This window comes from Cyprinodon tularosa, unplaced genomic scaffold (genome assembly GCF_016077235.1).
Source record: "Cyprinodon tularosa strain WSP-4 unplaced genomic scaffold, ASM1607723v1 ctg298, whole genome shotgun sequence".
Classification (NCBI taxonomy): Eukaryota; Metazoa; Chordata; class Actinopteri; order Cyprinodontiformes; family Cyprinodontidae; genus Cyprinodon; species Cyprinodon tularosa.
In genome coordinates, this window is record NW_024039005.1 from 1147501 (window position 1) to 1162500 (window position 15000).

At 39.8% G+C, this 15000-nt stretch overlaps 1 protein-coding gene across 5 annotated transcripts in view; it reads left to right on the forward strand.

Annotated features, from left to right (window-relative positions):
• ano5a (anoctamin 5a) overlaps window positions 1-15000 on the forward strand; it is a 66605-nt gene that overhangs the window by 18676 nt on the left and 32929 nt on the right. For 4 of the 5 annotated variants that reach the window (XM_038291273.1, XM_038291275.1, XM_038291274.1 and 1 more), the window contains 6 exons: window positions 880-987; window positions 3758-3826; window positions 5570-5854; window positions 5983-6096; window positions 12615-12730; window positions 12821-12955. In XM_038291273.1, coding sequence (XP_038147201.1) covers window positions 880-987; window positions 3758-3826; window positions 5570-5854; window positions 5983-6096; window positions 12615-12730; window positions 12821-12955 — 827 coding nt within the window. Of the gene's footprint in view, window positions 196-879; window positions 988-3757; window positions 3827-5569; window positions 5855-5982; window positions 6097-12614; window positions 12731-12820; window positions 12956-15000 lie in introns of all 5 variants that reach the window. The other variant, XM_038291278.1, reaches the window with a different exon arrangement.

Consider the following 15000-nt stretch of genomic DNA (forward strand, 5'->3'; position numbering starts at 1 on the left):
GCTTTAGTGAATGACTGTGCAAATGAGGGGCTGTCTTTGGAAGAGGGTTGGTGGGCTGGTCGGCTCTGATCAGGTCGAAGATCAGTGCAGTGAGACGGAGACGGGCAGGACACCTTTCCCTCTTGAGAGGCGGTTTTTCTCTGTTGGGTTTTTTTTTCCTGATGGTTTAAAGCAGAAAAGGAGAAGGCCATGGAGGTAAAGTGTTTTTCCTTTTCCTCCAATCATCCTTTCAGCATCAAACTGATGGATTGAACAACCTCCCATCTGCGCTATAGAACAGGCAGCCAGGGCTGAGTGGGATGTGGGAGGTGCGGCTGTGCCAGATGGGCTCTCTGTACTCTGTGCACTGGTTTAGGTAGCTGTAGCAGTGGGGTTAAGATGAAACAATGCCTGCTACTATTTTTAGCTTCCTGGACAGCTGAAACGCCACGGACAGCAGAACTTGTCCTCTCACACAGGATTCCTGTGTATCTATTTGGATCTTTTTTATTCTTTGCAGCTTTTGTTGATTTATACTTTGTGTTTAAAAACACCAATTAAATCAGTATTTAATTCAGGCCTTATAAGGAGAATGCATTATCTGGTGGATTTTTCAAATTCAAATGATAACTTTTAGAGCACTCTTTCACTTATTTTTGCTTTAAATGCATTTTCTCTTAAAGTTCTGCAAGAAGAATTAAATGAAGTAGAGGAGAAAGCATGTTAGGCCTCTGTGTCTTCCCTCAGCATGCTGTATGGGTTTGGAGTGAAATAATTAGCATTTAGCTTGCAGCAATGTTTGACCGTCTAATCTTCTGTGATGAATTTATCCGGACTTGTTTGGGTTTTCAACTCTTTCACTGTTTTAAGTGTCTGCATTTCTGTGTTATCTCCTGGTAGATTGATAAACAGAAGCTCAGCAAAGACTCTGTGTTCTTCCGAGACGGAGTGCGGAGAATAGATTTCATCCTATCATACGTCGACGATAAAGATTGTGAAAAAAAACAGGTAAGAACTGAAGTTAAACTGACTGCACAGACAAGTTATCTGTATTTGTTTTATTTGTCTTTTAACTCCACTTGGCACATAGTTGAGCTCCTGAAAGCTGAGATTTTCACAAAGGTTAACTACTGATGTAGTTTCATGTTCTTGGATGAACTGCTCCATGCAGGATATCCTTAAAGTTGTGTGCCTGCATTCTTTGATTCTGTCTATCATCTTGTTTTTTGGTTATTTTTGAGGGTTAGGGTCGTTTAATCAGTCGTTTTTTCAGTCCAAAGTGCGAAAAGGATTCTGTCTGTTTCATAGGGAGCTGCCAGCCTTCTCAGCAGTGTGTCACCAGTTAACACTTTGCCCACACTCCCAGTCTCTGAGCCAAACTGCTGGCCTACATCATTTTTTCCATGGAAGGAGGAAGGGCCAACAGGAGGTCACTTCCTGTGGAACAGCCTGAAGTGTTGTTATAATATGGCACTAAATCTCCTCCCTAACAAGAGGCTTGTATGTCCCTATTAGGCCAATGCATTTTAAAAACAAAGGGCAACGGTAGTTTACTGAAAAGCAGGTTTTATAACTGAGCATAAAAAGCTAACAGGTCACTAATTAAAAATCAGTCAGATCTGATAAAAAGAAAATCATCAACCAGTAAAGGTCCGGAGAGATTTTTAATTATAATCTGTTGCTTTAAACAGAATTTAACACTGAAATAAAATGAGGTGTTTATGCATCCATGGTATACATTACATGTTTAATTAAAAAATACAAAATGAAAAATCTAATTTTTTTGCATTTTAAAATCTAAAGTTCTTTTTGAAACAATCTTTCACAGTTCGGCTCATAGACGATTTTCTGACTTTCATATCTTTTCTCAAACCCCTGAACTGATCGTTCTTTTCTTTCTTTTTTCTGTCTTAATGTTGGCAGTGGGCTTTAGGCTGCCCTGCAAGGCTTTAAACCTGGGTTTAACCAGAGACTAAGCCATTCTCAAGCACATATCAAGGAGCTCATTTTGAGCCTGGATCCAGATTTATTGTTGATTCTGTTCATGGTGGAGAATCCTGCTTCACAGCAGCAGGTTGAGCCAAACATCCTCTAAATGTGCAAGGTCATCTTTGAGCACGCCATTTCACTTTTCTTTCACCAGTTCACCGCAGTTCTTCCAGCAGTCCACACTTTCTCTCCTCTCTTTTTCTCATGGTCTTCTCCTTCTTTCCCATCGCCCGGCTTGCCACAGGTTTGCCTGCTGTGTCTAAAAGTAGCAGCAGCAGCAACCCAGACTGACAGCTCATTGGCTCATTTGGATCACGTGCAGCCTGGAGCCGGACGCTCCCCAGGGCTTTATACAGGTTTCCGCGGGTCATTAAAAATCAAATAAATGTCATGAAATTAATACTTTTTTAATTAGCATTCAAATTCATTAAATGAGATTATCAGTGGCATTTGCATATTATATCAGATATACGTAGTTCCGCATGTTTTCATGGAACTACTTCCAGTTGATTGTAAATATAAATGTATAAATCATCAATTAGCCTCTGAGCCAATGAGCAAACACATTGTACCATTAGAACACTGGAGTGATAGTAGCTGGAAATGGGCCTCTATACACCTATAGATAGATAGATATTGCACCGAAAACCAGACATTTGCAGCTAGAATAATCATTTACCACATTAGCCATCTAAAAAGTGTATTTCTTTAAAGTTAAAAATAGTTTAAAGTTATATTTATTGAAAAGTACAGAGCTTTTCCTTCAAAAATAAGGACATTTCAATGTGACCCATAACCTTTGAAAAGTGTATGTATATATATATATATATATATATATATATATATATATATATATATATATATATTTTTTTTTTTTTTTTTTTTTTTTGATTGAAACAACTTTTTGGGAATTGAATGTATGGCGTACCCATGTATGGCCCAAACACAAAATAGATCCCTTCAACCAAAAAGAACATTTTCAACAATAGAAAAAAGTTTTCAAATGCTATTTTTTGAGTCTCAAATATTTTATTTGCATTCAAAAACTATTTTCTATGATTGAAAACGTTTATTTTTTCATTAAATTTACTTTTTTTATTGATTCTGTTGTTTTTTTGTTTGAAGCAACTTCTTTTTTGATTGAATAATAAAGACAACAATGTCCTTTCCATTATACGGTCCAATCAAAAACAACGTTACTTCAATTAAAAAAGTTGCTTTAAACAAAAAAGAATGGACTTTTATCAAATAAAACCTTTTCAATCAAAGGAAAGCAGAGTTCAAATGTATTTTTTGAGTCTCAAATACATTTTTCCATTCAAATACTTTTTTTCTTTGATTGAAAGTTTTTTTTTCATTGAAGTGAAGATTTTCTTAATTGAAAATATATTTTTTGATTGAATAATAAAGAAACAAATCAACCTTCATACATATCAACCAGCATTTAAAATCACTGATTGAAGCATGCTGATTAAAAGCACTAAACTTTAAAGTGGTTTAGTTGTTCTCATATCCTTTGTTGTTGACTATTGTTCCTTATTTTTTAATACCACTTTGTCAAACTCTTTCTAATGTTCAGCACTAAAAAATGAGTGAATAAAGTGAGTATAGTCCTTGCTTATATAGTATAGGATCAATATCAGAACTGAAACAATTGCATGAAGAGATCCTTTATGATAAATAACCTGTTACCATTGTTTTTACAGAGTCCTAATCATTTCAGTCACTAAATTATATAACAAACACTTTTATTTGTGTTTTATTTGTGTTTTTGTTTCCTTTTCTGAAGGAGAGAAGAAGAATTTATGAAGCCAACCTTGAAAAAGCAGGCCTGGAGCTGGAGACAGAAGATAAATCGGTAAGAAGCCACTTTTAACTTTTCCTTCAAAATTATCCGCCCCCCAAGCTGCCAGTTGTGCTGAAGCAGATGGAAATCCAGATTCAAAATAGGAAACAAAAGGCTGGCAGATCTTTAAATATCTCTCATGCTACGCTCACACTGGACGCAGCAGGCGCAGCAAAATCGCGTCTGCTGCTTCATTTTTGCTGCTTGTACCAGTTTAGTTCTGACGCGCAGCTGAAGCAGCTTTGCTGCTCTGGCTGCGTGGTGCAAAAGTGTGTCTGATGCGCGTTGGGCGGAGCTACTCTATCCTTTCTTTGCCTTGCAGCTATATTGGCTGTGATCAGTGGGAATAAAGTAGTTTTAATGTGTTTTAAAGTGAGAAAATCCACCTGAAAACTTAATCATTGCAGTCAGTTCATCCTGATTACCATCCTGCCTTCCAATATTATTTCTGTCAAAGCCGCTCAGACCCCTACATACCAGCGGTGCGCTGTCAGTAGGAATCCCTTCAACAGCAGCCTCTGGCCGGGTTGCCTCCTCACGGTTCACTGCGGCGGCTGGTAGGTGTTTTTCTAGCATGACGTAGTCCTACTCAATTCTAGTCCGAATGAGTCTGATGCTGCTCCATAGAGCTGTGATTATGGGGCATGTTTCGAAAGAACCAGGAAAAAAAATGCCTCTGCACGCAATTGGATAGACCTACAACCAATAAGAGCAACGGAGTGCGTGTCGTATGTTAAGCGACGCATAGTGGTTGTCAACAAAAATCAAAGCGTGCAGTTGCACGCCTAGAATAAGAAGATGAGCCTTGATCGCGTTTCTCTGTTCCTCTTTTAAAATTAATTTGCTGTCGATATCTTCTAGAACAGACCTAATAGCAGAATCTACAAGCCTCAACTCTCCAGCGGCAGCCATTGTTGTTGTCACCCAAGCGCGCTTTGGTCATGTGGTTGATTACGTTACTGTTGGTCATCTGTCCATCATCGTATAAAGCCCGCCCTGACAATTTGATTGGCACGCCAGATATTGTGCGAGCATACTCGCGCTACTATTGAGCAATGCCAGACCGACTTTCCCAAACTTTAACGTTGTGGGCGGGACTAAGTTCGGAATGGCACCCAGGCTAGTGTTTTTCATCTAAATAATCCAAACTGCAGGCACCAGGATAATAAAAGCCAACATATTCCGCCGGCAGATTTCTGCATTTTAATTTAATTTATGTGTCAATAAACTGTTTCAGAGGAGCGATCACAGCGCTCTGTGTCATCAGCGATGAGTCTGACTCCCTGCCAGCTTCCAGATCAGCTTCTCTGATTGGTTGATGCGTCGGTCGAGCAGCAAAAGTTACATTTGTCCATGTCGAACAGCAGGGCGTTTGCGGCGCGTCAGATGCTTAAACGCGCCCGCTGCGCCTGCTGCTCAAAACGCGCCGCGGGACCTTTTGGTTCGCCTTGACGCGCGTCAACCATTGACTTTGCATGTAAACTCTGCTTCTACCACGCCTGCTGCGTCCGGTGTGAACGTAGCATTGATCTAAGATGTTCCAGTTTAAGATGTGCCATCACCTCCTCTACCCATCGTTTGTGAGTTAGCGCTGCTGCCTTTATCCAATAAATAAGAACAGTCTCCTGGCCAACGATGAAGAAAATACCATTGCTTTTAAAGAGAAATGAATAACAGATTAGGTCATTTGTTTAAATCTCTGTATGTCTACCCGGGCTGCCAGTGACTGTGCGACACTTTTGTTTCCCTCACCAGGAGTCTGAGGATGGTAAGACGTATTTTGTGAAGATCCACGCTCCATGGGAGGTACTGGCAACCTATGCAGATGTGCTGAAGATCAAGGTTCCATTCAAAGTTAGCGACATGCCAGACGATCGGGAAATGCCCATGAACTGGCTCTCCACGCCATTCCGCCTCCCTAAGCACATCATGCACCCTGAGCCAGATTATTTTACTGCTCCTTTTAGCAAGAGCAAGTCTGACTTCTTCCTTATCGACAACCAGGACACGTTCTTCCCTCCCTCCACTCGCAACAGGATAGTAAGCATAGCCGCCCTTATCTTGTTTTTGACCTTCAGTCCAAAAATCATTAAATATCTAACAATTTTTGGGCTTCAGTGCAGCAACATTTTAATGTTTGGATAAAAATGTTTCTCTCATCCTTCCAGGTCTACTATATTCTGTCTCGCTGCCTGTATTCCAACGAGGAATGTGGAGATAAGAAGGGAATTAAGAGGTTATTGAACAACGGCTCCTACACTTCAGCCTTCCCTCTTCATGATGTGAGCAACTCACTTTTTCACCTTAAAGGTGTCATAGAATGATTCTATAGGGTATCTGGTCCTTCAGGTCTCTAATAGGGTGATAGAATGATTCTATAGGGTATCTGGTCCTTCAGGTCTCTAATAGGGTGATAGAATGATTCTATAGGGTATCTGGTCCTTCAGGTCTCTAATAGGGCGATAGAATGGTTCTATAGGGTATCTGGTCCTTCAGGTCTCTAATAGGGTGATAGAATGATTCTATAGGGTATCTGGTCCTTCAGGTCTCTAATAGTGTGATAGAATGATTCTATAGGGTATCTGGTCCTTCAGGTCTCTAATAGGGTGATAGAATGATTCTATAGGGTATCTGGTCCTTCAGGTCTCTAATAGGGCGATAGAATGGTTCTATAGGGTATCTGGTCCTTCAGGTCTCTAATAGTGTGATAGAATGATTCTATAGGGTATCTGGTCCTTCAGGTCTCTAATAGGGTGATAGAATGATTCTATAGGGTATCTGGTCCTTCAGGTCTCTAATAGGGTGATAGAATGATTCTATAGGGTATCTGGTCCTTCAGGTCTCTAATAGGGCGATAGAATGATTCTATAGGGTATCTGGTCCTTCAGGTCTCTAATAGGGTGATAGAATGATTCTATCGGGTATCTGGTCCTTCAGGTCTCTAATAGGGCGATAGAATGATTCTATAGGGTATCTGGTCCTTCAGGTCTCTAATAGGGTGATAGAATGATTATATAGGGTATCTGGTCCTTCAGGTCTCTAATAGGGTGATAGAATGATTCTATAGGGTATCTGGTCCTTCAGGTCTCTAATAGGGTGATAGAATGATTCTATAGGGTACCTGGTCCTTCAGGTCTCTAATAGGGTGATAGAATGATTCTATAGGGTATCTGGTCCTTCAGGTCTCTAATAGGGTGATAGAATGATTCTATAGGGTATCTGGTCCTTCAGGTCTCTAATAGGGTGATAGAATGATTCTACAGGGTATCTGGTCCTTCAGGTCTCTAATAGGGCGATAGAATGATTCTATAGGGTATCTGGTCCTTCAGGTCTCTAATAGGGCGATAGAATGATTCTATAGGGTATCTGGTCCTTCAGGTCTCTAATAGGGTGATAGAATGATTCTATAGGGTATCTGGTCCTTCAGGTCTCTAATAGGGTGATAGAATGATTCTATAGGGTATCTGGTCCTTCAGGTCTCTAATAGGGTGATAGAATGATTCTATAGGGTATCTGGTCCTTCAGGTCTCTAATAGTGTGATAGAATGATTCTATAGGGTATCTGGTCCTTCAGGTCTCTAATAGTGTGATAGAATGATTCTATAGGGTATCTGGTCCTTCAGGTCTCTAATAGGGTGATAGAATGATTCTATAGGGTATCTGGTCCTTCAGGTCTCTAATAGGGCGATAGAATGGTTCTATAGGGTATCTGGTCCTTCAGGTCTCTAATAGTGTGATAGAATGATTCTATAGGGTATCTGGTCCTTCAGGTCTCTAATAGGGTGATAGAATGATTCTATAGGGTATCTGGTCCTTCAGGTCTCTAATAGGGTGATAGAATGATTCTATAGGGTATCTGGTCCTTCAGGTCTCTAATAGGGTGATAGAATGATTCTATAGGGTATCTGGTCCTTCAGGTCTCTAATAGGGCGATAGAATGATTCTATAGGGTATCTGGTCCTTCAGGTCTCTAATAGGGTGATAGAATGATTCTATCGGGTATCTGGTCCTTCAGGTCTCTAATAGGGCGATAGAATGATTCTATAGGGTATCTGGTCCTTCAGGTCTCTAATAGGGTGATAGAATGATTCTATAGGGTATCTGGTCCTTCAGGTCTCTAATAGGGCGATAGAATGATTCTATAGGGTATCTGGTCCTTCAGGTCTCTAATAGGGTGATAGAATGATTCTATCGGGTATCTGGTCCTTCAGGTCTCTAATAGGGCGATAGAATGATTCTATAGGGTATCTGGTCCTTCAGGTCTCTAATAGGGCGATAGAATGATTCTATAGGGTATCTGGTCCTTCAGGTCTCTAATAGGGTGATAGAATGATTCTATAGGGTATCTGGTCCTTCAGGTCTCTAATAGGGTGATAGAATGATTCTATAGGGTATCTGGTCCTTCAGGTCTCTAATAGGGTGATAGAATGATTCTATAGGGTATCTGGTCCTTCAGGTCTCTAATAGGGTGATAGAATGATTCTATAGGGTATCTGGTCCTTCAAGTCTCTAATAGGGCGATAGAATGATTCTATAGGGTATCTGGTCCTTCAGGTCTCTAATAGGGTGATAGAATGATTCTATAGGGTATCTGGTCCTTCAGGTCTCTAATAGGGCGATAGAATGATTCTATAGGGTATCTGGTCCTTCAGGTCTCTAATAGGGTGATAGAATGATTCTATCGGGTATCTGGTCCTTCAGGTCTCTAATAGGGCGATAGAATGATTCTATAGGGTATCTGGTCCTTCAGGTCTCTAATAGGGCGATAGAATGATTCTATAGGGTATCTGGTCCTTCAGGTCTCTAATAGGGTGATAGAATGATTCTATAGGGTATCTGGTCCTTCAGGTCTCTAATAGGGTGATAGAATGATTCTATAGGGTATCTGGTCCTTCAGGTCTCTAATAGGGTGATAGAATGATTCTATAGGGTATCTGGTCCTTCAAGTCTCTAATAGGGCGATAGAATGATTCTATAGGGTATCCGGTCCTTCAGGTCTCTAATAGGGTGTGTAACATTGGTTGGGCTGAAAATGGCATTTCAGCTGTTCTATGAGCCCTAATGCAGCCTGGTTAAAAGCCCTAGAATGAAACCACAGGTTTTCTTCCTTTTATGGTTTGATCATGAATATTTAGATGAGCTGTGCTCTGATTGGTTGGTTTACAACGAGCCAAGCTGCTGAGCAAAGACGCATCATAGCAACAAGCACTCACTCACTGAAACATCAGATTGTTGATATGGTAGGGGGACCAGACGTCCTCTTTTTCCCGGACATGTCCTACTTTTTGGACCTAATAAAATAGTCAGATGGGAATTTCAAAATCATCCAGGATGTTGGTCGACTACAGTGCAGCACGGAGTGGAAACACGCCGGGCACTCGGACCGAGCCGTTAGCTCCAGGGCTGGTCCGGGACCCCCCGGCGGATGGGGGCAGGGAGTCGACACGGCGTGAAGGACCGCTGGCTCTGATGGCGATTTTTGACTCAGCTTTGGAATCAGTTCTGGAAGGATCAGGCTTTGGGTTTTTTGTTGAAACGTGAGCAGGAAGAGGCTCTACGCTCATTCATTTTAAGAAGGACGTATTCGGCGTTTTACCGACAGGCTGTTTGTTTACACTCCCCCAACAGCTTCCTGTCGCGCTTCCTAACGTCACAGTCAGTGGCTCTCATTGGTCAGAGCGTTGGCCAATAGGCACAGACATGGTTTGAAAAAAAAAAACGGGTTGTTCTCATCAACAATCTTCCGATGTCTCATTCATCAAGGCCAAACTAAATTACATGCTGTTAGGTTTATTCAATGATGATTATAATAGGGATGCACGATATAATGGGCCCCCTATCGGTATCGGCCTTAAAACTGAATATCGGACATCGGCCACCCCACCGATATTTAACCCGATATTTGATCAGCTTCTGAGTTTCTAAAGTCTGAAAAAAAAAATAAAAAATACTACTTCTTCTTCTTCCTCAAAAACTTCTTTTTTACAGACTTAAAAACTTCTAAAGACGAGGGAAAAAATATTGATCCATTAAAACAGGGGCGGATCTAGAAAAATATTTATGGGGTGGCAAGAGGGGGGCAGGAATTTTTTAGGGGTGGCAACATATGGCATTTGTTTACACAGAATTTAATCACAGTTATCACAGTTTGGTGAGAATAGTATGTACAGTACTAGTGTTTCATGTGAAACAGTTCATATTAATAATACATCGTAGAATGTGATCTCACTTAATAGGAGATAGAAGAATGATAACACTACTTCTAGAGGGGCCTTAAGACAGGAAAGGTATTAAGGTAAAACACAGGTGCTGAGTCACAGATGTGTGAGATTGACTGTCAGAGAGGCAGCTTTGCAGCATTTACACAAGAAGAAACGATAGAAAGAAAAAGTTACCTATCAGAGATCTATGGACAGAGCTGTACTAAAGTGAGCAGAACTACACAGTAGAAATAAATGGGTCAAGGCACCCGAACAAGGTACTGGATATCTATGTAATGTTTACTCTGAACACACATTTACCCCATTTGTTCCTCAGTAACTTGACATACAGCAGTTAAGGCAACATGAAAGGGACATTTCATGCATGTAAATATGCTGTAGATAGAGCTGTATATGGAGGACCAACTCTGCCATATTTAAAAATAAATACAGAAATAAATAAATGCTCAATAAATAAATAAGCATACAATTAATTGCCACCAAAAATACAATCAACAAATAAATGTAATTAGAAATTATATTATAATGGCAGGCAGAAATGTTAAAAGGGCAGGCAGAAAGAAATAGCGGCGAAGAAATAACTAGGGTAAAAAAATACAAAGGAAGAATAAAACAGACAAAAATATGATAACATGCACATAAATAAATACTTAAAAATATAAGTAATTAAAAAATGAAGTTGAAGATAATAAATGACAAAAAATAAATAAGGTAAATATTAAAAAGGCAAAGAAATAAAGAAGCCAATTAAAAGAGTTATATACCTTTATGACTAGCTGTATAATTTAATTTCTACTTACATTTATGTGTTGTTTGTATTTTTGGTGGCAATTAATTGTATGCTTATTTATTTATTAAGCATTTATTTATTTCTGTATTTATTTTTAAATATGGCAGAGTTGGTCCTCCATACTGCTGTATCAACAAATCAACAAAAAGGCGGGTTCTGTATGTTACATCAAAATCTCCACAAATCTGAAAAGAAGCAACATAAAAACACATTTTGCTTGTGAGTAGGTTCATACGGGTCATTTCTGGATAGTTTCATATTATATATATATAAAAAAAAGAAACAACAACACTGCTTCATAGTAAGCAGGATTTACACCAGTATCACATTTTAACTTTTAACACTTTTGGTTTTATTAAAGGAAATATCAGATTTTCTCAGGTGCCAAAACAAAATGTAACACCTCTGTAAAGGCTCACCAGAGAGCATAACATAAAGTTAACATGACTATAACAGCTGAATGCAGTGATTTTCATACTGCTCAGCAAAACGCTTCACAACTTTATTTAGATCCAATCCCTTTGTGCGTTTTGATTTGAGTACAACCAAACTTGATCGTCTCTTTTCTGTCATAGTTGACCGCAAATATGTCTTTCTGAGCCTGAGACGTCAGGCCTAACTAACATCATAGATAGAGAAATAACGTTCTGCAACCTGATTTTTATCATCTCAAAATCAGCATTGCAGCTATGCTAGCAACATTGTGCTTTCATTATGATATCATTTCTCGATAGATAGTTAATCAGTTTTTACCTGTTTCATCCTATGTCTCCTCTCCCCATGACCCCTGGCTCCCTCGCTTTGCCCCATTCGGTTTTCAAAACAATCAGTCTCAGTCGCTCTCGCGTCATCTCGTGCTGCATTCACTGCAGTCCGACATTAGAAATTAGCGGTCATAATTCTCAAATGATCCATGATTTATAAGCCTCGCCACCCCTACCGCCAACTAGGGTGGCAGCTGGGGTGGCAAGGCTGTCATTTAGGGGGGCATTTGCCACCCTATGCCACCCCAGTAGATCCGCCTATGCATTAAAATATCCCAATATCTTCATATGCTGATATATTGCCATTTAAAAACACCATATCAATCTCTTTTACTAATGAAATATTGCTATATGTCATCGTTATGCTACGAAATCCCCCGAAAATTCACCAAATGTTGCCATATTTTTATATGTTGATATATTGATGCGGTATCGATCTATTTTACCAACAAAATCTCACAAGAATTTGCAAAATATCACGAGAGTTTGTAACAGAACGATGAAATTTCACGAGATTTTGAAAGTAAAATAGATCGATACCGGGTTTTTAAAAATCAATTTGATATCAGCATATGAAAATATATTTGAGTATATTATTTTTCAAAGTGTCAGAAATGGATAACAAAACTGCTATTTTCAATGACTACTTATTTTTGTCCAGCTTTAACATCGATATCGGTAATCGGCTACATGAGTTTTAAAATATCGGATATCAGCCAAAATCCCAATATCGTGCATCCCTAGATTATAAAGTTGCGGCTCTCTCCTCCTGCAGGAGCTGTTGAAAACCTCTTTTCTGTGTGGACTTAGTTCATCTTTTACTAACCTACATTTTTTAACCTAACAGACACTTAATCTCACATTTAGTCTGGTTTATCAGGCTGTCGTTATTCATCTATGACTATGGAAACTAGGTTTTGCATTCTATGACCCCTTTAAGAAAAAGCATGTAGCTGTGCATTTTACAATGACTTTGATGTGAAAAAAAAAAAAATCCTAATAAACGGCCTCCTTTATGCCTGCAGTCCAGATACTGGATCAGATCCAAAGATGCCAACTGTGAGAGTGAGCGATATGATCTGTACAATCACTGGGCGAGCTTCCTCTGCTTTTTCAAGGAGCAGCCGATTCACCGTGTCAGGTAAAACCCTGAAAGCTAGCACGGACACTCATCAGGCCATTCCAGCCTTAAAATATAACTGTTGCTCTTTTCTATTTGATTTCTTCGAAGGAAATATTATGGTGAGAAGATTGGCATTTACTTCGCTTGGCTTGGTTTCTACACGGAGATGCTGCTGTTTGCTGCCGTCGTAGGAACAATTTGTTTCACTTACGGGTTCCTCACCTATGATGACAACGAGTGGAGGTAAGGTCCGCTGATTAGGGCCGCTGGATTAAAAATAGATTAAGATTTACTACTTTATTGTCATATACACTTCAGTGCAACCAGGGTCTGTAACACACAGACATCATCAGTTCTCAGGTGAATATCTTCGCTGTTAATTAAACTTTCAATAAAACCTCTTTCAGCGTAGATTTAGTCAGCTGGCAGGAACCTGAGTCACTGTGTTTATGTCACAGGTGACTCTATTGGCTCCAAAATCCTTTTACGTCAAATCATTCTGGTTTTAACATGTATATAAATGTTCTCTTTATCAGACCATATTGTCCCAAAATTTACAAATTGTCTGTAAAAAAAAAAAATCCCATCTTAAAATCTGTTTTTGTTTCCGTTATCTTCTGCAGGCCAGTTAGTTCTACGTCAGCCTGAACAACTAAATTCGACCATTCATATATAACGGTCATCTGTCAGTTAAATGTTTTCGGTCATAGCATCTTGATTCATATGTCGCAGCTAATATACGCAACGGTTGAAACCAGAATCCTTTCCTTTCCCATTGAGTTGCGTCCCAGTGTTCACGGGGATGGACGTCTGTGTCTTCGGCAGGCGTAGAGCTAACAGAACTGGCAGCGTTGCGAGGCAAGGGCTCAAACATGTACGGCTGGAAGCCTTCTACACCAAACCAAGCTTCTGCCGCCCTGGCGTCCTCTTCCACAACATCTTCGTCCCCGCTTTCCTCCTCTAAATAAAAAATGGATGACGGAGGAGACTCATCCACGACCTCCGACACTAAACTCTCCTCCTCTTGCATGTTTCTGCTGTCCATAGCGTTCCTTGACAGCGTCGTTTCTAAGTCACCAATTTAATGCTACTTGGTCCCAATGGAATTTCCCATTGGGAACCTGCTAGCACTAAGATGCTAACTGGTTAGCAAAACGCTTCCAAGAAACTGGCCACAATCAAATTTGCTTGCAAACAATGGCGTAAATATTGGTAAGCAGAGACAGCAGTTGCTTACTTGCCCACGACCTCTTAGGGGGCCCATCACTGACACCTTGGGGGCCCCTACGCAATTGTAGACAAGGACGTCTCTTTGCAGATGTAATGGTAAGAAAAATTCCTCTTAAACCCACCTGATGCTGAAGTGGCCGACCGCACTGGACCGTATTTATACCGCAACACATCCCAGATTTTAACATGTTGGTGAGCCGTTTAAAACACGACACCAACAGCAAAGCTGTTTTTAAATTTCTATATTAATAACTGTGTATAGTTCATTAGACGGTTGGTAAAAAATACACCCATATAATATGTTTCAAACTGCAATAAAGATCTTAAAAGAACAATGTATTTGAGTATTTATTTTTTACACTACGACTTGGAATTATGGGTAATCCAGAGCGTAGATTAAAACCATAACCATTACGTACAATGTGTTAGCGATGATGGATACCAAAAAGAGGTACTCTCCGATTCCAGGAAAGAAAAAAGCAAAGAAGAGCTGCTGGAAGAACTGGGAGAATTCGGAAATGCAACGGTTGGAACAGCCGCTTCGCTACGACTTTAAACGTTAATGAACAGTTCACCATTACATAAAGAACACAGGATCAAAATAACACTCTAAAATACTATGGTTACTTTAAACTGCACGAATAGATATGACCATACTCTTACTCTGAGCTACAGGCAGGTTGCCATGGTTACAGGTGTCCAGATGTTCAGGTGCGCTCTGAGGTCATGGAGATGAAGTCTCTCATTAGTGGACCAATCAGAAATGCGTTTCTGTGCCATGTTTCCTCCTTGTTTCTGTCATTAGACTTTTATAAATATACTAAAATGCAACCGTGAGCGGAATACGTTCCGTTGCCATGACAACATAACATCCACTAACTTGTTTTGATTAGGCTTTAAATAATAAAATTTAAAATCCAAATACACGTAATAGTAAAAAAAAAAACAATAATTTAAATAATTTCCCAAAATATCCCCTAGAAATGTATACATTTTTTATCTCCCTCGCCACTAGAGGGTGCTGCAGCACCCCCACTTCCTGCAGCCATGGGCTCCTG